The sequence below is a fragment of the Orycteropus afer genome, unplaced genomic scaffold (genome assembly GCF_000298275.1).
Source record: "Orycteropus afer afer isolate SDZICR_OR568_19922 unplaced genomic scaffold, OryAfe1.0 scaffold00026, whole genome shotgun sequence".
Taxonomy (NCBI): domain Eukaryota; kingdom Metazoa; phylum Chordata; class Mammalia; order Tubulidentata; family Orycteropodidae; genus Orycteropus; species Orycteropus afer.
Genome location: NW_006921613.1, coordinates 10,839,973 through 10,862,538, shown reverse-complemented (window position 1 = coordinate 10,862,538; position 22,566 = coordinate 10,839,973). Strand labels below are relative to the sequence as shown.

General features: G+C 39.0%; 1 protein-coding gene across 1 annotated transcript in view; it reads right to left on the bottom strand.

The window, feature by feature from the left end:
- Nucleotides 1-22,566, bottom strand: part of FBN1 (fibrillin 1) — a 357,319-nt gene that overhangs the window by 90,310 nt on the left and 244,443 nt on the right. The window contains exons 21-33 of the mRNA XM_007935310.1: nucleotides 20,173-20,298; nucleotides 19,485-19,604; nucleotides 19,127-19,264; nucleotides 18,240-18,290; nucleotides 15,562-15,687; nucleotides 11,958-12,185; nucleotides 9,557-9,682; nucleotides 9,309-9,437; nucleotides 8,357-8,482; nucleotides 8,124-8,249; nucleotides 6,820-6,942; nucleotides 5,041-5,166; nucleotides 2,017-2,142 (exon numbers count right to left, since the gene is read on the bottom strand). Of these exons, the coding sequence (XP_007933501.1) occupies nucleotides 2,017-2,142; nucleotides 5,041-5,166; nucleotides 6,820-6,942; nucleotides 8,124-8,249; nucleotides 8,357-8,482; nucleotides 9,309-9,437; nucleotides 9,557-9,682; nucleotides 11,958-12,185; nucleotides 15,562-15,687; nucleotides 18,240-18,290; nucleotides 19,127-19,264; nucleotides 19,485-19,604; nucleotides 20,173-20,298 (1,671 nt within the window). The remainder of the gene's footprint in view (nucleotides 1-2,016; nucleotides 2,143-5,040; nucleotides 5,167-6,819; nucleotides 6,943-8,123; nucleotides 8,250-8,356; nucleotides 8,483-9,308; nucleotides 9,438-9,556; nucleotides 9,683-11,957; nucleotides 12,186-15,561; nucleotides 15,688-18,239; nucleotides 18,291-19,126; nucleotides 19,265-19,484; nucleotides 19,605-20,172; nucleotides 20,299-22,566) is intronic.

The window sequence follows — 22,566 nt, the reverse complement described above, 5'->3', positions numbered from 1 at the left end:
TTATTACTACACCATCCCTTGACCCAAGTCTTATATTTATACTGAAAGTTAAAAATAAAGCTTAAACCACTGCACATGAAGTTAGCATCACAGGTACACCTGAGGTCACATGGGGTTGAGAGCCTATACACTGTGCCATTCATTTTTTAGAGTGCACTTCCAGCTGCCCTTCATAGGAAGAGTAAGAGAATGAGCATGAAAGCATTCTAGCTTCATACTCACGTTCATAACTGAGTTAGAGTTTGTCATTTTTGAACCAATAGCAATTATTGGTACCATTTTCCTATGTACCTATAAATTTGTAACTTAGAATTACTGGCTAGTTTGAAACGACAATAATTATACTTTGGGGTTTTCTGGAAATATGTTGATATAATTAAGAGAGTGGTAAATCTTTATATTTACCACATTGCCAATCTATAAATACTTTAATGTTTGTTTTAAGTCACAAGGGCTTGCCAAACCGGCTTTTGGAATTAAAGTCTGTTATTTGGAAGAAATCATACAGTTCCCTAATTCAAGCTCACTATGGTCATCATTATGTTTAAAATTATGTTATATGTCATAATCTATTATGTTAATGTGAGTAACTGCAGTAAAACTTTATTATATTACTCCAAGTATTTATCATTCCTCTATGCTTAAAAATACCAACTAAATACTTACAAAAAAATGTCATTCTCACAGAGTGGCTTCTTCCATTTGACATTTAATAGTACAAATCAAGAAACCAAACCCACTGCCATCAGATCAATTCCAACTCATAGCAACGTTATAGGACACAGTAAAACTGTCCCATGAAGTTTTCAAAGCTGTAAATCTTCATGGAAGCAGAATGCCTCATCTTTTTCCCTGGTGAGGTCTAACTGTTGAGCTTTTGATTAGGAGCCAAATACTTTAATCACTGTATCACCAGAAAAAAACAAAACCAAACTCACTGCCGTTGAGTTGGATCTGACTCAAAGCGACCCTTCCTTGGGTTTCCGAGGCAGTATCACTATGGAAGTAGATTCCCCAATCTTCCTCCTGAGGAGTGGCTGGTGGGTTTGAACCGCCAGCCTTCTGGTTAGCAGTCAAATGCCTTAAGCACTACGTTACCAGACCTCCTTTTACTATAACAGTCTCCTACAAACACTTAGAAAAAATTTTTCTTATCTACTTCCATACTCTGGTAGCATAGTGGCTAAGACACTTGCCTGCTAACCAGATGGCTGGCGGTTCAAACCCACCAGCCACTCCTCGGAAGGAAGGTTGGGCAATCCTACTTCCGTAGTGATACTGTCTCGGAAACCCAAGGAGGGGTCGCTATGAGTTGGATTTGACTCGACGGCACATAACAACAACAACAACAACAACTTCCATAGTGATACTGCCTCTGAAACCCAAGGAGGGGTCGCTATGAGTCAGGTCCAACTGGACGGCACACAACAACAACAACAACAATATGTGCTATTGGTGTTAGACAAACACAATTAGAGATGGTTTAATTATCATTTCATAAGATTTGCTAAGTCTGTCCCATGAACAAAGACTTCTTTGGGCTAAAGTAACTTTATACATCAAAAGCACACAATTTAAAGAATCTGGAATTCTGATGAGAATTGATGACATATAGGATATACTTCTTTTAAAAGTAATTTCAGTTACAAAACCTTGGAGGAAGTGTTGGCCATGGAGGCCTTTGGGAAAAGATTGCTTTAATAAAAGATAAGAATGTTTGGTAATTAAAATATTAATCACTTTAATATAAAATGTTATTTTAACTGCATAAAATGTATTATTTATAGTGTTAATTTATGCAATATATATTTACCTTTTTGTACATGTAATGAAAAACCTTAGCTTAGATTCAACCTAAAATAAGACAAAATTTCAAGGAACTGGACACTAAATTAATTTATAAAAATATACAAAACGTTTTATCATGCAGTTAGTATGTTATTAGGTTTAAAACTTGTATTAATCTATACAGTAGCACTCTTCACCACCCATTTCTTGTTCAATTTGAAAACACACCTGTGCAGCCAGTTTTTCCTTTCTTGCCTGAATATCCCATATCACAGTGGCAGATAAATGAGCCTTTAGTGTTTTCACAAGTTCCACTTAGGCAGATATTTGGATTCAGGTCACATTCATTAACATCTGCAAAACATAGGTATTATTATTAAAACATAATTATGTGATGTCTTTGAATACTTGTTCTTAAGATAAAACAAATGAGAAATTTATTATATTTAAAAAGCTCAGTTCATATTTACTTTCTACATTGCAGGCTAATAATGAAGCCTGGCTTTTATCTGGACCACAAACAAATAATCAAGAACTGATTTAACTCCAAACAGAGTAGAGAACATCCCTCTCCCTGTGAAAGTCTCCAAACATTTTTAAAACAGTATACTCTGTTAGGTGATGAAAATTTTAATTCAGCCTGCACAATACTAACAAATTAGCATCTGTATATTTAAAGAATTGATAAATGGACTAACAGTCTTAGTGCATTTAGCTTACAACCTTCACTTCTTTCCCAAATTAAATTGTATTTATTTTTTATGATATTCACTTTAATTTCTAGGACTTTACAAATACTCAATGAGGACTGTCAGTCAATTCTAAACACTGGCTTCCAGTCAAAATGGAGTAGCAGGAACCAAGTTTGTGTCATTGCCTGAAATAACTAATAAAAATGACAAAATATATGAAAAAGAAAAATAATAGTTTGTAGGCATTGGATAGTCGGGAACAAAAAACAGTGATCCATAAGAGAAAACAAACTAGGTGCATCTACGATTGCCCAACTTACTGAGTGGAAAGAGTTATGAGGTCATGAAAGGGGAGGGGGAGCCCTGGCAGAGTCCCTGTGTTGAAGAGACAAAGTTAGGAATCCGAGGAGGCCAAGGTGGTTAGAGTTCACAGGGAAGAGCAAATGACAGAAGAAAGATGCACACAGAGAGGAGGAGATTTGCACAGAGTCCCTCTCGACTATTCAGCTTGGCAATAATCTGTGCATGGATGTAAGGAAACTATTTCATGCTGGAGAAAGACCCACCCAAAAAGATGAAAGGGAATGATCCTCAGAGTTCATAGAAGGTCTGGAATTGTGCCTGATCCATCAGACAGACTGGAAAACATCATAATTCACTGGGCATAGTATAGAGTATTCAGAAGGGTCTTCCTTCAGTAATAGGGTGTGGTGCAGTGAATTATTTAATAGGCCCTTCTAGCCATAGTCTTTGTGACTCCCACACAATAACTGGGAGGGACTATGCAAAGGAAGATGGGGCAATCTACTTCCGTAAAGATTTACTGCCTTGGAAACCCAATGGGGGTCTGTATAAGTTGGAATCAACTGGATGGCAATGAGCTTTGAGCTATGCAAATAAGGTGCTTGTGGCCCACCCAGAAGGTTGAATAGCTTGCTGCTAATGCAAATAAAGTGCATGGAACCCTTGTGGAGATGGGAGTATGCAAATAAGATATATGGACCCCTAGTGAGGGGATTGGTCAGATTTGCCATACCATTAGGCTTAAAGGGGGGGAAAGAGAGAGAGAGAGAAAGAGAGAGAGAGAACTGTAACACTGGAGACAGTGAGACACAGTAAGACGTAACAGCAGAGAAACTGTGACAACAGAGGCAGCAGCAGAACCAGGAGACTGACAGGAAATGGTGCAGTGGGCTTCCTGGCTCACAGGCACTTGGCAGAGCTAGGCTCGGCAACCTGTGGAGCTAGAAAGCTGAGTGCCTTTAGGTTGAGGCTTATTGGCAGAATGAAGTGCCTCTGGGCGCTTATTATTATAAAGAGCTTTGTAATACTTGCTTGAGCAGGGTAGAGGCCAGACTTAGAGGTCAGGCCCCTAGAGAGGCCTGCCTATAGGCACAGCTGAGAAGAAGCTGTCCTGATCAAAGAACTGTATGCTGAGTTGTTCCTGAACCTGAATTGTAACCTGTTATTTCCCTAACAAACCTCCTAACTGTGAGCATGGTCTTGAGTTCTATGTGGCCATTGCCAAGAATTATTCAACCCAGAAGAGAAGTAGGGAGTGGGAGTGGCTGGTGTTAGAATTGGTAAAAGATTGGAGGGTGACCTCCACCTCACAGCAATAAGCACTAAGCTGCTGATGCTAATTATCATTCTCCTCCCTCCTTATGAAGTTAGACAAGGAGGTCTGATGCTGCTGGTACATCGTTTTCATATAGGGCAAAACTAGCCCTAGACTAATTGTTGCTTAAAAGCAAGACTTGGAAGGATCAAACTGTTTCCAAGCAACTTAACTATATTCCTGACTCAAGACTATTTGAAGGAATACAAAATACCTACTGCCTAATATTTACAATGTCTGGCATCTAACAAAAATTACTAGGCATGCAAAGAAGCACAAATAAATGATTCAAACTGAAGAGGACAGTCAACTTACTCAAATGACCCAGAACTGACAAAGATGACAGAACTAGTAGACAAGGACATTAAAATAGTATAACAGTATTCCACATGTTTAAAAGTTAGAGGACAATTGAACATATTAAGTAGAGAGAGAGAAGATACAAAAAAAACTCAAATTGAACTTTTAGAGATGAAAATGTCAATGTCTGATATGAAGAACACTGGATGGGATTAAATGAGGTTAGGTATTAAAGAAGAAAAGATAAACAAACTTGAAAACAGCAATGGAAATGATCCAAAACAAATACTATCAATTCCAGGGTTTATTGCATGCCTGTCAGAGAGAAATTCTGCTCACCTTTAGTTAAACATTTTAAAAGCTTATGATCTAGTCACAGCAGAAGCAAAAGTAAGTGGACAGAAATAATACATAGAAAAAAGATATCTGTCCAGAATCAACCAATGATTAGCTGCTTCAACATAATGTATCTGACAAGACCATCACACAGTCAAAAGACAGATGCTCTTTGGAATGCTCACTTCAAAGTATTGCTCCTTACTTTTCTCTTGGGATCAGTCTATCAATTAACCAAACTAAACTACCTAGTTTAAAAATGCTTGTGAATAACTAGATAAATTTGAAAATTTTATCTTCACTCACCTACACAAGTCTTCATGTCTTCAGATGCCATGAATCCATCATAACATAAGCACCTGTACTCTCCAGGTATGTTTGTACACTGACCGCCATCACAGATATTGGGGTTATCTTCACACTCATCGATGTCTGCAGAGAAAAAAACAACAGCCACAGGTTATTGATATTGGTTCCATTTCTCAGTGATGAAAAAGTTAAATTATTCTAATTAAATAAACTCAGCCTCCATGCATAAAACCATAAGCTTTCAAATGCAAATTAAGCTTTACATAAATCATCTCTTCAGGTTATCTCTGAGGGAAAAAGAACCATTTTCAAGATTTACAACATACTGTTGAAGGACAAGGTCCATACCCACTTAAAATTCCATCATGTAATTAGTAGTTTTATTTTCACAATGAATTTGTCACTCAAAAAATAATAATGAATCTTATTCTTCTCCTGTCAAATTCTAAATGTATATGGTGTAACATCTTCCAGTCTACTGATATTTTATGGTGAAAATGTCTTGAAATAAACTTCTGTACGTGGAAGCACCTTTAGTAACAATATTTATTATCAACATTTAATTTTTATAGTCTAATTTATATCTGGGAGCTCTGGCAGCATAGTGCCTAAGGCACTTCTGGAGGTTCAAAGCCACCAGCCACTCCTCGGAAGGAAGGTTGGGCAATCTACTTCCGTAATTGATATTGTCTCGGAATTCCAAGGAGGGGTTGCTATGAGTCACGTCTGACTCAGTGGCACATAACAACAACAACAACAATTTATATCTAGGAGCTCTGGTGGCATAGTGCCTATGGCATTTGACTGCTAACCAGAAGGTTAGCCACTCCTGGAAAGGAAGGTTGGGCAATCTACTTCTGTAGTGATACTGCCTCAGAAACCCAAGGAGAAGTTGCTATTTTGTAGAGAGCATTTTTCTAGGTCAGATAAAATCTTTTTAATTTCTAAACCCAAGTTCTCTTCTTAACCCCAGCCAAAATAAAAATCTGTATTAACTACATTGTCTCCTATTGCTAGACAACTATATGGCTCTTATAGCCTAGAGTAATGCAATAACCCACTGCTATCGAGTAGATTCCAACTCATTACAACAGTGTAGAAATGGTCCATAGGGTTTTCAAGGCTATAAATCTTTATGGGGGCAGACTGTCTCATCTTTCTCCCATGGAGTGGCTGATGGGTTCAAACCACCAACCTTTTTGTCAGCAGCCCAATGCTTTAATTATAACACCACCAGAGCTCTTAGGGTGATATAACAGGAAGTGAAAATTAGACCACTGGTTCTCAAACTTCAGCAAGCATCTGTATCTCTTGGAGGGTTTGTTAAAGCACAGATTACTGGGATCCACCCCAGTTTTTGATTCAGTAGGTCTACATGATTCAGTCGGTCTGAGAACTTAGGAACAAGTTTTCAGGTGTTGCTAATGCTACTGGTCCAGTGACAACATCTTGAGTGGCACTGAATTTGACCAAAGGATCAGACTCTTCAAAATTATGATCAATGAAGAAATCATGTTTTAAATCTCATTTATTGGCTGCTACATTCTAGGTCCCATGTTAAGGTCTATATATATTCTATTCCACACAAGTAATCTGAGGCCCATTGTACAGATGAGAAATCTGATGCTAAGTATCTTAATCAATGACACCCCTAAAATAAGTGCCAAAACAAGGATATGAACTTAGGGTTGTCTGATTCCAAAGCCCAATCCCTGAATCACTTTACTTAGGGGGCTATTATCAAGAGATTTCAACACTAGGGTTTAACCTACTTACCAGTACATGATCTCTGGTCGGGCATTAGTGCAAATCCTGGCTGACAGCTGCATTCATAGCTGCCATCAGAGTTTGTACAGAAGGTTTCACAACCACCATTCATTATGCTGCATTCATCAATGTCTAAGAAAAACGAAAATAACATCACCTTTCTCTGTGTTTACGATCATGACCCATGTTTAAAATTTCCAGGCATGAGTCAAGTAAAGCAAACAAACAGCAACTGGGATTCAGTGTTTCATTTCTTTAACAAATATTAACTGCACATCTACTAAATGCTAAGAGGTAAGAAGCTAATAACAAATAGGAGAAACACCATCCCTAACTTCATAATGCTTATACTGAAGCAGAGGAGAGAGATGAACAATTAGCTACATGAAATTCAGCACGGCACATGCCATGTGGGAGAAGGACTGGGTACATAAGAACAAATGCCAGTTATGATAGAGGGCACATGGGCGAAATTCTTTGACTGGCTGAGGTTTCAATCCTTTTCAAGAACCTTAGTTGGAGTTCTCAGTTGTCCTGGGCCATGCTTCAGAAGAATTTGGGCTGATTTATGGCTTTGGGTGGAAACCACGTGAGACTTGGCAGTTCCACGTGGTTTATACCCCAAACCAGGCAAAACCTGGCCATCTCTACAAAGTTTCACTTTGACTTTGGGCACAAGAAAGCCACAAGGCTTTCTGTGCCACTCTTCCCAGCACCACTAAACCTACAGAGGGTCAGCCACAAAGCAAAAGGCTTGTCCCACAAAAACCCATCTTTAAAGAGTGCCAACTTGGCTTCTATGTTCTATGTAAGACATCCACATATCATGGTCTTCTTCCTAGTAATTATTCTTTTGAATATTTTGGCAGATCTAAACTACCTGATTTTAAATGATCCATATGACCTGAGGGCACAGATTGGATCTTATGGTTTTTTTTTCTTTTCTGTTTTGTCTTTTCCACTATGCTTATCATGCTTTAGTTTATTTCAGGTAGTTAGTAATCCCTTGCTGATTTGCTTTGATGTATATGTGCAAAAATAAGGCATATACAACCATTCACAATTCAAAGCAGCATGGGTCAAATTATACTGTTAGAGCTAAAACATTTCATATCCTTCATTTAACCATTCTTAAGAGAGATAAGAGAGGTAAGACCTAGAGATCGTGAGCCACTACGAAAAGAATTTTATTTACAGGGAAACAATGAAAATGAAGTAAAAGTATCAAATGATAGAAATAGAACTCAACAGTACACTGCCGGAGTGTTTTAGAGATGAAATAAATAAAATGAAAAATAAAATACAGAACTCACCAACACAAAACAGCCTGTCAGGAGTTGAGTGATAGCCAGGATTGCAGGCACATTGGTACTTCCCTATGAGGTTCACGCAGCGGCCATGGGGACAGAGGTTCGCACTCAGTTCACACTCATTGATATCTGTTTAGGAAATGAGAACAGCAGAGATCCACCCATAAGTTCCTGACTCTGGCACAAATGTGGGAAAAATGACTCACCCCCAAGTCAGTGGTCTAAAAAATTCTTACCTATGCATGCTGAGATGTTGGGGGACAGCTGATGACCAGCAGGGCATTCACAGCGGTAACTTCCATCGGTGTTTAAGCAGATGCCTCCTCGGCACAGGAGAGGATCTCTCTGACACTCATCAATATCTACAATGTGGAAATGAACCATGTTGTAGATGTTGGGTGTGTCCTGCCCAGATCCCCTCTGCCAGGCCTGTACATCTATTTCCTAGTTACTAGGTCTCCTAGCTGCTAATGGCTCACAGGCCTCCTTTTTGGAGAAATGCTGTTCACCTTACCCAGAAATACCTGTGAGGGTGCTCTATAATATCCTTTTCCCATGCTGGGGCCTAGCTACTCATGGCCAATAACTGACTGCACTGACATGGGAGCATAACATCTTGGCCTCCGTGCCTCGAGGTGGGACAACTCTATGGTGCCTTCATACTTCAGAGCTCCCCACAAGGTCAGATTGAGGCTAAAATGCAGCTGAACTCTTGGCTTATCTTCTTCCCCTGCCCCACCCTGCTTCCCTCATTTCCTTACAGATTCCCCTGAGAGTACTTTCTCAAAAAAAAAAAAACTTTTGCAAGAAGCCCCATCTCAGGCTCTGTTGCCAGAGAGCCTGACCTAAGACAACCTGCTTCATCAATTTCCTTTTCTAGAGACTTTGGACAGAAACTCTGTAACATGATGCGTAGTATAGCTTATATTTGAATTGTTTTCTTTTCCCTTAAGTATCTATTCCAGGTGTTAAACTCAAGGACATGCAACTGACCTCTGTGGTGACCCACAATCCTACAATGTGAACTGCCTCATTCCTTCTGCATGTCAGTCTCCCTCTGCCACAGATGACACTGGGCACAAGACCAACATATCGGGGGAGCAGGAAGTACCTGGCATATATGCTACAAGTCATGAAAGCTTTTTGGAATCCTTTCTTCCTATGCTGATCAGATGATCACAAACTTACCCATGCAGTTCTTCATCATCATGAATCCACTTTCATAGCCTTTATCGCACTTGCATTCAAAGTCCCCTGGGGTGTTCACACATTGGCCTCGGCCACAGAGGTCGGGAGATATGCGGCATTCATCAATGTCTGAGTGAAAACAACAAATGACAGCATATGAGCAGCAATATGACTTGTATTCTGTGACAACATGTTAAAGAGTTTTAGAGGGTGACTCTCCCCTACCCTGGTATGGTCCATTCACTGACCTGTGCAGTTTCTCTCCTCAGAATCGAGTGCAAAGCCACTGTCACACCTGCACTTGAAGCTGCCGATGGTGTTTCTGCATTTGCCATGGGTGCACAGGTTCGGAATCATCTTGCACTCATTGATGTCTTCAAGAAAAATAAAACGTGGGGAAGTTTGTAAGCAACGAATCAGGAGTTCAAAATGCCCACCATTTTAAACCCAGAGGGTTGGAGGGGTTTGATTTATAAGACTTTTAAGATTTTGGTATAAGTTACAGGACTTGGCAATACTTATTTTAAAAACATATATGGTGAGCCATGAGAAATACGTCTTCATAAAGATTTCTAATCTTTAAAACATGATTTTAGAAAACACTGTTAGAGAAGCAAAGAGTGTGTTTATTTGAACTTCTGGGGCCTAGCACACTGCCTGATACATGTTGCTGTTGTTAGCTGCAGCTGAATTGGCCCGACTCATGGTGACACACACACATAGTGGGAGCCAACCACTGTGATCCATGGGGTGTTCCGCTGGCTGATTTTTCGAAGTATATCTCCAGGTCTTTCTTCCTTGTCTATCTTAGTCTGGAAGCTCCACTGACACCTGTTAAGCATCATGGCAACACACAAAGCCTCTGCTGACAGATGAGTGGTGGCTGCACTTGAGGTGGCCTGGCCGGTAATCAGACCTGGGTCTCCTGCATGGAAGGTGAGAATCCTACCACTGCACTACCACTGCCCTTGCCTGATAGCTACTGGACACCTAATAAATATTGGCTGAATGAATGAATATTCTAAACCACTAGTGCCTATAATGAAAGCATATAGAAGATTATTGAAATATATTGCCCCACAGCAGCCAACTAAGCACATAACAGCTATTCATTTAATACTTTCTTTTTGAGAGACATAAAATATAAGCATTTCAAAGAAGATGTCCTTTATAATTTAAATTATTTGAAAGTAATATATACTATTAAAAGAATATTTTCTTAAGATTATATACCACGAAGCTTTCATTAACATAATTCCGGGAGTTTCTCGTACAATAGTAGACTCTGTATATGTAATATGTGACCCGAGTTTCACCTTATAGGGGTCTTTCCAAAGCCAGACCTAAAGCTAAAGAAATACAAGTAAGTTCATTTCTACATAATGTCATGAGAGGCAGAACTGGTGCATTAAATCTCAAGAACATTAAGTCTTTTTGTGACAATAGATAGCCATACCCTTTGGAAGGAAATCTTTTAAGTTGAATTTACTTAAGAGATATTTGAGAGGGCTATCTAGAAACTGTCTCTTCAGACAGGACAATTTCAATCTCCAGGGTTTCTTTGACCAAATAACTTGTCAAATAAACTAAAAGCTTATACTTTGCTATACCAGGTAAATTAAGTGATATTGAAATACTCATTTCCCATTTTTACAAGCTGATTTAGTTATGAAGTTTAATAACTAGGTCCAGACTGAGACACAGTGGACAAAACTGACGAGCCAACATACAACTCTGCAACTAGGAACACAAGCTGGGGCCTCTCTGAGTAAAGGGAATTCTGAACACGTTATCTTTTTTTTTTTTTTCCCATATACTGAGGTAAACAAGCTCTGTATCACTGCACATAAAAAGTTAAATTGTTATTTTGGAATTAGATTAGATCTTTAATTTCTTTTACATGAATTTCAGATTACAGCATAGTAACTAAAATAATATATCATAAGCCACCAGAGTGTTTACTATAGGAATGAACTTCACTGTACTTGGACAAAAAGCACTGCCACTTGGTTTCTCATGTCATTTACCACTTAGAGTTAAGCGTCCCTGGGTGGTGCAAATGGTTAGGGCACTTGGTTGCTAGTCAAAAGGTTGGAGGTGTGAGTCCATCCATAGATGCCTTGGAAAAAAAGCCTAACAATCTACTGAAAAATCAGCCGTTAACAACACTATTGAAACATTTCTACTCTAACACAAGTGGGGTTGCCATACATCAGAATCAACTCAGTGGCAACTGGAAAAAAACAAAACAAAAAACAATCCCTAAACTGATGGTGGAGGGCAATGACGCGGATGCCTCAAATCAGCAGATAAAAAGCCCTTTTGTCTGGCTTTGGTAGATGGCCTAAAAATTTCCCCAAGTAGATTTCCTTTTCACTTATGGCTTATAATAGTATTAAAATCTGTTTTAACACTTGATAAAGGCTGCATGGGAGAGGCAAGTGACCTCAGATGTAGGAAAAAAAGAGTCTCTCACAGAGCAAATATTTTGCTCTTGATGAAGCAAGAAACGCATGCTGAGATGATCCAGGAATGACGACACTGATGCTATTTGTTGTATGTAATTCTTCTGTTAGCAGAACTCTGGCTCATGAAAATGTATTCTGTTGGCCTGAAAAGAAAAACAATCAGCCACTAAGAATACTGTACCTCTGAAGAAAGGTTTTCCATTTGTAATTTCTTTCGTGGCAAATCCAGGCCCTCTGGGACAGAGCTCCTCGTACTCAGGTGTGTTTCTCACAGGACACTCCTCACATTCCTCGGTGCCCCAGGCTGCTCCGACAGAACAGCAGCAGGCATCCATGCGGTGGCGGCCAACAACAGGCAGAGTGCACTCCTCGTCATCGTATCTCAGGAAACAGGTTTCAAGGCGGATGTCTGTGGAGGGAATGGAAGGAAGCTAAGGAGAGCAGCTCTGTTTCCAGTGTCCCAAACTGCCAAGGCTTTGTTAGGCTTAGTACAATACCCATCATTATTTATATATACAGTCAAATGCCTTAGGCACCATGCCACCAGAGCTCACACACACACACACACATCTATTTATACCCTTTTTTTAAAAATTGTGATTGGGGTGAAAAGTTTGCAGAGCTAATTAGTTTTCCATTCAACAATTCATATACATTTTCCTCTATGACATTCATTGCAATCTCCACAATGTAACAGCACTCTTCCTACTTCCTCCCTGTGGTTACCATATCCCTTCGTCCTTCTTTCCTCTCCCTTCCTGCCTCCTGAGCTTTATCCCTGGACAAATGCTGCCCTCTTAGTCTCCTATGATTGATGGTTCTAATGAGTGTGTACCTCCCTGCTGTTACTGTTCACCTCACAGGCCTATCTACTGTTTGGCTGAGAATTGAACCACAGGGGTGAGTTAAGTTATGGGCCTGAAGGGTGTCTAAGGGCCATATACCCGGTGGTTCCACCGGTCTCTGTCAGACCAGTAAGCCTGGTCCTTATTATTATTTTGAGTTTTGTTCCACATTTTTCTCCCACTCTATCCAGGACCTCCTATTGTGATCACTTTCTGAGCACTGGTCCCTGGGCACTACCTAGTTCTTCTGGTGTCAGGGTCATGAAGGCTCGGGTTCATGTGCTCTATTTAGTCCTTTGGACTAACTGTTTTCTTTTGTCTTTGATTTTCTTCACTCCTGTTTGCACTGGACAGGAAGTTGTTCACCTTGGGTGGCCGCTCACAAGCTTTTAGAACTCCAGTCACTACTCACCAAAGGAGGATGTAGAACATTGTCTTTGTGGACTACATTATGCCAATTGATCCCAAAGACTATGGTCCTGAGACCCCAGGTCCAGTGATTCATTCCCTCAAGGTGTTTGGTTATACCTAACTTTGCCTTAGGCTTAGTACAATACCCATCATTATTTTACATATACAGTCAAATGCCTTAGGCACTTTGCCCTCTCATGCTCTACTATATTCATGTATGTATTTGCAGTGCATGTAAATACATATGTAGAAATATCTTCTGTCAAACCTATATATATTTGTAGGTGTACTCCTATTCACCTTCTCATCCCTCTTCAGCTTATCTGTGTATCCACTTGTAGATTATTGTTATTACTGTTACTGCAGGATTGTATATATGATAGCATTTACTTTGAGTCCTCAAAAGGAATCAGGCCTTGTGGTGGCATTTCCTGCCCAATAAAGACTCTTTTGCACCTTGTATTTATAGAAAGTTTCCTTTCAATTTTAGACATTTTTTGATAATTTGATGTACGGATCTGTATACTGAGAAATCCCATTATTCTTCTGGGAGACATTTTGTCTTTGTATAGACATGCCTGTTAGAGATACGTGTACCCTGAGGGTCTTGACATCCCTTCCCTAGCTATATGCAAACTGCATTCTTTACTGGTGGAACACATCTTAGTTAGCTTAATCACCTTTCCCTCAGACCCACTTCTCTTTTAGAGAAGTGAAATTGTGAACTCTGATAGGAGGCCTACCCTACTTAAGATTAGTTAAAGAAGAAAAACATCAATAAAAAAGTCATTCACTTCTCTTCTCAAGTGTTTCTTTTCCCTCACATGTGCTTTCGTGCATATACTTCAGGATATACCTAGCCACAACCTCAAATTCAAAGGACTGTTGGGAAAAACAGAAAGCAATAGACCAAGGCTCAGAAGATCTGGATTTCAGTCCTGCTCTGTCACTAAGAAGTCACTTGTGTTTCCAGGCAAATTGTTAACCCTGACACTTAAGTTTTCACAACTGAAAAATGATATCCTACCCATCTCTGAGGGAGTTCTGGTGGCATAGTGCCTAAGGCATTTGACTGCTAACCAAAAGACTGGCAGTTCAAACCAACCAGACACTCCTCAGAAGGACGATTGGGCAATCTACTTCTCTAGAGATACTGCCTCGGAAACCCAAGGAAGGGTTGCTATGAGTCGGGATCGACTCAATGGCAGTGAGTTTGTTTGGTTTTTGGGACCCATCTCTGAGGAGTTGTGGAAAGCTCAAATGAGATTATGCATTTGGAAATTATAAAGTGTAATACAAATGTAAAGCATTACATTCCTTCTTTTTCCTTCACAATGTGGTCAATAACCACTCAACAGAGTGCCTGAGCTTCCTCTAATATTAGAGAGCTTCTGAAGCCTTCCGGACAATTCTACATTCAGGTTAGCCATATTAAGATGGACAATTTAAAAATGCATCATCAACTAAGCACTGAGCCATCTTTCAAATGAAGGACCTAAGAATATGGTTCTAATACATGCCTACTTCTCCTAAACAAAGAAACTAAGGCTCACAATGGGATTAACTGAGATCCTATTTGCAAAAACACTCTCAACTCTTAAGCTTTTCTATTTCATATTGCCTGCACTATAAACTATAAATTTCTATCTTTAAAGATTTTTTAGTTCTAACCTGTAAATGATCCAAATCCCTTTACCATTTACCACTCTTTTAACCACTACAGTGGTCTCACTAAGGATACTCTTCAGAATAGTGCCTTTTCAGACATGCAGTACAGCTGAGCATCATTTCCACAGTCATGGACTCAGACACCAGTGATGCAAAGGCATCTTCCTGGCTGACAGAAGTCACAGTAGTAATACCAGAATAAGTCTGCCAAACCCTACAAGCAAGACTAAAGAGCCTCAAACTTGCTGCCACTACAAACACATAGGGCAGCTTTCTAAGGACTTACAGTTGTAGGCTTCGTATCCAGTCTCTCCTACATCATTGCCACTTGGGCTCCAACAACTGGAAATCTGCCGTAACTGGCAGTGACAACAGCATAGGGCTCCCACTCTTCAGGGCTATGGTATCTCCATTTCTGATACTCATAGGGCAAGGACTTTCCCTCCCAGCCAGTAGCAGCACATCTCTAGCAGACACAGGCTAAGTCTCTAATTAAGCTCAGTGTTATTCTTCTTTCCACCATGCACCCCATATTGCATAGTCCATGTTGTATTAAGGGCAGATCTTAGAGCCCTAGAATAATAACTGGTAGTGGTGGTGATGTATGTAATGGTTACACACCAATAAAGGACTAAAGTTTCTCTTCACTAACATATTATCTACTCTTCTTATAAAGAATAAATGAAGAGCTTGAGTCTGAAAGGCTACTTGTCAAGGAAACCATCATAGATCCAAATGGAAATGTGGACTTAGGGGTATATGTGTGTGTTTCATGAAATGTTCAGCTCTATCTTATTAATGGATATTTTAATAATTTTTAAGAAAAAAAATGACTAGAAAAATAATGAGCTCAGTACTTACCTAGACAGATCCTCCCAGTGGCATCCAAAGTCATCCCATTGGGACATTCACACTTAAATGACCCCTGACTATTAACACAGTGGCCATTCTTGCACACTCCCGGGAACACTTCACATTCATTTATATCTATGAAGAAAAAAAAAATTAGGTAAAATATCTGTATAGCATTGCTCTACTTTATTCCATTCATGGAATCATAATTGTTCTGAAAGCTGAAGAGGTCATTTTGAATCTAATTAGTTCACAAAATTAATTTGCCTCCAAGGATTCATATAGAATTTCTGGGATGACTGAATGCAACAATACTGTACCCACTTATAACCACAGATAAAAGAGTTTTTTTCCATCTGTCTCAGAGAGTACCTTTAAAATTATAGAGACAGGGAACTAGAATCAGTTCTTGGGGGCTGCTCTGGATATTGTTGACATCCTAGGTAAAGTTACTCAAGGTCATATAACTAGCTTTCTAAGACCAGATGTCTGGAAATAGAGAAACAGAAACGTAGTCTTTCAAACTAGCAAAGAAGACATAGCTTGAAGGTGATTATACTATGTTGTTGTTGTTGTTGTTATGTGCCGTCGAGTCAAACCCGACTCATAGCGACCCCTCCTCGGGTTTCTGAGGCAGTATCACTACGGAAGTAGGATTGCCCAACCTTCCTTCCGAGGAATGGCTGGTGGGTTTGAACCAACAGCCGTCTGGTTAGCAGGCAAGTGTCTTAGCCACTATGCTACCAGAGCTAATATAATCCCACTGAGGAATATGTGGGTCTGGTCAAAAAAGTGTCTTTTGAGATTGGTAAGAAGTCTACAGAAAATATATATCTAGTTAGAACTTAAAATCCCTGGGTGGTGAAAATGGTAAATTGCTCAGCTGCTAACAGAAAGGTTGATGGTTTGAGTCTACCTAGAGGAGCCTCTGAAGAAAGGTCTGGCAATCTGCTTTGAAAAAATTAGCCACTGAAAACCCTATGGACTACAGTTTTACTCAGACACATATGGGGTCGCCATGAGTTGGAGTCAACTTGATGGCAACTAGTAGTTCTACTTTAGCCTGGTCTCTGGCTGTTCTATCAAAGTCTTAGTGGCTCCACCCTAGTTAAGGAGAATTGAAAGATGTTCATGTTCATTCATTCATCATCCACTCCATCTCTCACAAATGCACCAGTCTTTCCCAGTTCAATGAATGGGGTGCAGTATGTTCTCTGCACTTAATATGGGAAAATATTCACCATCAAGTTAATCCAAAGAAAGGCACTTACTTACCAATGCCAAAAAAGGGGAGCACTGGTTAACAGACTCACTCACTCAGTGTCTCTATTTAGAAAAAATAACTTTTCCAAGCCAAGAATGTTGAAAAAAATATTCTAAATCTTTCCTTATAAAAGGAATACATGGGAGTGGGGGGGGGGAAGAGGGGTTCCACCTTTCTGAGTCTTTTTGTCCTGGCCATTTATTTGTATACCAAAATGTGCTGCTGAGGTCAGATAAGTTATTAACAGTGGGTCTGGACCAGACAAGGGCCAAAGGATTCAGTCATCATTTGGAAAGCAAGACCTTGGGTGGGGGTTGTGGTGTTCCTCTTTATTTTAGCAGAGAGAGAAAAAAAATTCATTTCATCCCACATATGGGACTATTTGCTGTTTTTTAAAATTTTTCAGCTGCTGTGTCATGTCAGGTTGTGTTAGTCATGATGACCTATGTCTATGTGGGACTCCGTGAGAAAGAATCACAATAAACTGAAGGAGTCCACATAGACTTTCAACAAAGGGGCAATAGAGTATGTCCTTCGGAGACAACTATAACCATAAAACATTTTTTTAAAAAAAGAATAAACCAAAATATGCAAATATTACAGGAGCTCTGGTAGCATAGTGCCTAAGGCACTTGACTGCTAATCAGAAGGCTGGCGGTTCAAACCCACCAGCCACTCCTCCGAAGGAAGGTTGGACAATCTACCAACTGTAGTGATACCACCTTGGAAACCCAAGGAGGGGTTGCTATGAGTCAAGGCTGACTCGACAGCACATAACAACAACACATGCAAATATTACAGCTTGATTTAAAATGCCTTCTCTTTCAGTTCCTGATAGGTAGCATTTTGAAAGCACAATTGCTCTGTACTATATACTCTATGTGAGCTCTGGCAGCATAGTACCTAAGGCACTTGACTGTTAACCAGAAGTCTAGCGGTTCAAACCCACCAGCCACTCCTTGGAAGAAAGGTTGGGCAATCTACTTCTGTAGTGACACTGCCTCGGAAACCCAAGGAGGGGTCATTATGAGTCGGGTTTGACTCGACGGCAAGTAACAACATATACTCTATACCAGGGAGCTCTGGTAGTGCCTAAGGCATCTGACTACAAACCAGAAGGTTGGTGGTTCAAACCCACAAGCCACTCTACAGAAGCAAGACTGGGCAATCTACTTCTGTAAAGATTTACTGCCTCAGAAATCCAATGGGGTTTGCTAAGAGTTGGAATCAACTCAATGGCAGTGGGTTTGTTTTTTTGGTTTTATACTTTATACCAGCCTAAAACATTTTTAGCTACCCTGTTCTTTGGCCACAGTGATCTGTTCTCCCTGTGAAGTTACACAACAGCTTACCCAATCCAAGTTAATACAAGCAATTTCTTCATGCACACAGAAATTTACATTTTATAAATAATCAGAAATACCTTCACACTGTGTTCCTTTAATTCTGGAAAACCCTTTTCCACATATGGGATCTGCAGAAAACCCAAAAACACACAACTATGAAATCATAATATCCAGACTTTATAGTTACACATAAACACTAAATAGCTCCTGGAACATGAATTAGATTATGTTGCTATGAATAAGTCTTGAGATAATAAAATATTTCTGAGGCTGTACAGGTGCTGAAGAATAATAAGGTTAATATCACCTTGAATAAAGCTTAATTTCTCTTAAGATATCTAGAACATGTTAAGGTACCCTATAGACCAATGCTAAGGTGATGGGTAAGATTTCTCTTTTGCTATTAGCCCTAAAATAGAAATCACTTTGTAGGATCACCATAGTGTGGAGAATTTGGAGATCACATGGCTGGAAGTGCTCATACTAGAAGTGCTCATACTTTATATATCCAAATTTTAATCAACAACATCATGAGCAAGTTTCTCCAACTTTAGCCTCACAGCAGATGTAGACATTCACCAGAAACCCTTTATGAAGTTTCGGTATGTATACTGGTTTCTTCACCCGATTCTTTTTTGGAAGAAATTTTCCTTCTGTAAAAAGCTCAGGACGCTTAAATATGAGGTTTTCTACTGAGCTAGTAAGCATTCTTGTTCTAGTAAACCAACACCAGCTAAAAGCATTACAATTGGTGATGGAAAACAGTAAATTAAGAAAATCACATAAAATTATTATCCTTGACACTTCTTTTTGCATCCTGCTCAGCAATACATATCACAGAAATCTCCAGAATAAAATCTTTTAAAATTACCATGTAAATGAAGTACAGGGCTCCTACTTCCCCTCTTTAAGCCAAGCAGCCAAGGGGATGGGCACAGGAGCTACCCCCATCCATTTCTCTTACCAACTTGGCATAGAGTACATGGGCTCCCCCAGGCAGCACCGAGGGAAGAACAGCACTGGGACTTTAAGGTGGCTCCATTGATGTTGATCTCACACCGCCCATCAATGACAGTCTGCCAGCAAGTGCCTTTGATGGTTTCTGCAGAGGGAGGGAATAAAATTGAACAGATATTTAATACAATCTATACAAATTCAATCAAACATGCACACTGGAATTATGGCAAGAACAGCATCACAAAACAAGGGATAGTGATCATTTAAAATTATGTTCACACTTAAAATTCTTCTGTAGTCAATGCTGGCATTAAGTGCAGCAACATCAATAAACATAGGGAAATGATTCTCAGAAAGATAAGTACCTATGCAGATGGTTTTTGTTGGATCCAAAGTACTTTCAGAAGAACATTCACAAATAAAAGAGCCCGGACTGTTCTTGCAGACTCCATTAATACAAGGACTTGACTCACATTCATCAATATCTGAAACAGAAATAGGTCTACGTTACTGCTAAAAGCTAGTCTTGGGTATGAATGAGTACTTAAATTTGGTCTCAATGACTACCACATATCCTTTATTAGATAGGAAAGCTGGCCCAGATAGTTTTTCTTTTTTTTCTAGACTACTTCAAATGCCAAAAATAGTAATTGAGCACATCTCTATAGTATAGAATCTGGCACTTGACTGAATCTTTTTATTCAGAAAATCTGGAGCACACATAAATGGGATTTCTGAAATACTAACTGAAAAAGCATATACATATTTTATTTATTTATTAAATTATGGCAAATAAAATGCCAATTTGAGGTACATGTAAAATGAATTCTTTTAAATGGCATTTAAGTGTAAAACAAATGGCAAAGAAAATGCCAATAGCAAGTAAGTACTATAAGTGGCTTAGAAAGTACCTAGAGGTGCCATTTAAAACCATAGACTTTCAACTAAAGTAGCATAGTTGTGTAAAATAGAGGTAACTCTAATTTATTTTTATAGTTTTCTAATGGCATTCTAAAAGATGAAAGCGTATATAAGTACCAACATATATATTACCTTCACAGGTTTTTAGCTCAGGTTTGTATACAAATCCCTTGGGGCAAGTACAGACAAAACTTCCAGGAGTGTTTCTACACTGTCCGTTGTCACAAAGCAGACTGTTCAATAAACATTCATTAATATCTGGAAAGTAAATTAAAATTAATTGTTAAGAGTCCATCCATTGCATGCAGCTTCTTTATTCTTTTAACTTAGGTCATAATGACTTAATTAATTCAAACAAAGAAACAAAACTCCTTTACCATTGGTTTTTGCTTAAATTACTAATTAAAAAAACTAATAAAAAATAATGGCTTAACCTGATTATCTAAACTAGGTGTTTACAAGGCCCAAAGTCACCAGAGACTATTTGATTTCTCTTCTTTCTTTAGCAGGAAGGAAACCTGGACTTGCTGGAAACCACTGACCTTTACATGACTGTTTCATTGTTCCAGAATTAAAAGGACTACTTCTATTGATTTAAGGAACCAAATAAATATTTAGAAAGTGTGGTCTATCTTTAATATGTATTTGTTCTAGAATGGGTGTTTCTTCCTCAGAATAATTTAAATACTCTTAGGTCAGGTTTATAAAGCATGAAGCAATGTGCAGAGTTTATAATTTTCCAATAAAGTTGGGGAATTTAGATTTGTGATTCAGAGAATCAGGAAAATCTCTTGCTTTTGGCTTAATTATAGGACTGCCTGAATCAAAACCCAACTTTCAGATATATATTATTAGATAATTTAGGAAATGTGGAAATTATATAGTTTGTTATATGACTTTGGGCCAAACTATATCCCACTGCCCACAAAACAGATTATATATCCATAAAGAATTTTTTCACTTTCAGAGATTCTGATTAAGTCATCATTTGACAAGTTAGTAACCCTAACATCAAGGACATACAGATTTAGCACTGCAGAACTGCACAGGTTCATAGCAGGAACTAGACTTAAATCAATAAACAGTTTATAAAGTACTTGAAATATGTGAAATCAAGTATTTAGCTACAGTGAAACCTGTAAGAGCTGGAATGTGATAGGACTTGCCTTGTTTTTCTGGCTCTTGCAAGTTTTCCACCGTTGAAAAGGTAGTCTAATCACTTTTCTGTTGCTCTCTATTAGTGGAAAATATTTGGGGTTTCCTTCTCTGACAGGTTTTTGCCTTACACAGGTTCTGGTTTTCACAGGTTTTACTTTATATCATCATTTGAACAAATAGTATGCTGGGAATTTTATCAAAATAATGTAAGGAGTAGTTACATTTCCTCACAAAGTCAATATTCTAATTCCTAAACTTTGATGATATCAGAAGAATCTAGAAACTCAACTGAGGAATTGTGCATTAAGATTATTTTCAAAAAAGCCTGTCACTGAAATCCTGTGTGGGCATTGGCTGGACTGGGGCTATGAACCATAGGTCTATACCTCTGAACACACTCAGGCTCTGACCTGAGGAAAATGGATCCAACATTGGCGTATTTACTAAAAGCACTGAAGGAATGAGCTCCATTGCTGCCCAAACTCTGCTTTCAGCTTCCCATGGGGTGATTTTTGGACGATGCTAAAACATCCCTGTGTCTTTCTGCACTGCCCAAATAAATAATGATTTTTCTTGTCTGCCAATGAAGAGAGGCTCTTAGAGAAAAATGAAATGGTAAAAACTGTTTTCAGTTGAGTCTAGTTTGAACGTACCATGTGTACTCAAATAACAACAACAACAAAAAAAAGTGACCTGAAAATGAAGGGCATGAGAGATGAAGAATTCATTTCTCAAAAGTCAATGTTAACCACAAAGAAGGAAGGTCCAGGGTTGAGCCAGTAGTAAAAAGAGAGAGAGAAAAAAACATGTGGCCAAAAGAAGATGGTTTTATGATCAGCGTGCAGCTCCCTTGATCTGTTCCCATCTTCTGTTTTCAGGTTTAGCCTGAAATGCAGGTAGATGAAAGCTGATTTACATGGGGGCAGAGAAAATGCTTTGATTTACTATGAGTTGCTTTTATGTTTGTGCAAATGCTACATATTAAAAAGGAAAGTAGGTAAAAATAAAATTCAAAGTAATATTTTTGCTTTTTCAAAAATGACTGAAATCTCTACTCTGCCCCTAATGATAGTCAGTCATCAGCAGCCCTAACAACAAAGGTATCTATTAAGTTCTCTTCTACTGTGGATTCTGCTTTAAGCTGTAAAATCAGAGAACTGTATATCGTATGGGTGGAGAGGAAGAGACTTTCTTGCCATTTTCTGTCTTTTAAGCAGAGAAACAGAAGACAAAAACAAAATTATGACAAATAGGGAAAGCACCAGTTCCAGAGTGTGGTAGTTATGTTTGTGTGTCAACTTGGCTGGGCCTGGTTGAGTGGCTGGGCAGCTGGTGGTAGTTATTCCCCATGATGAGACTGGCAATCAA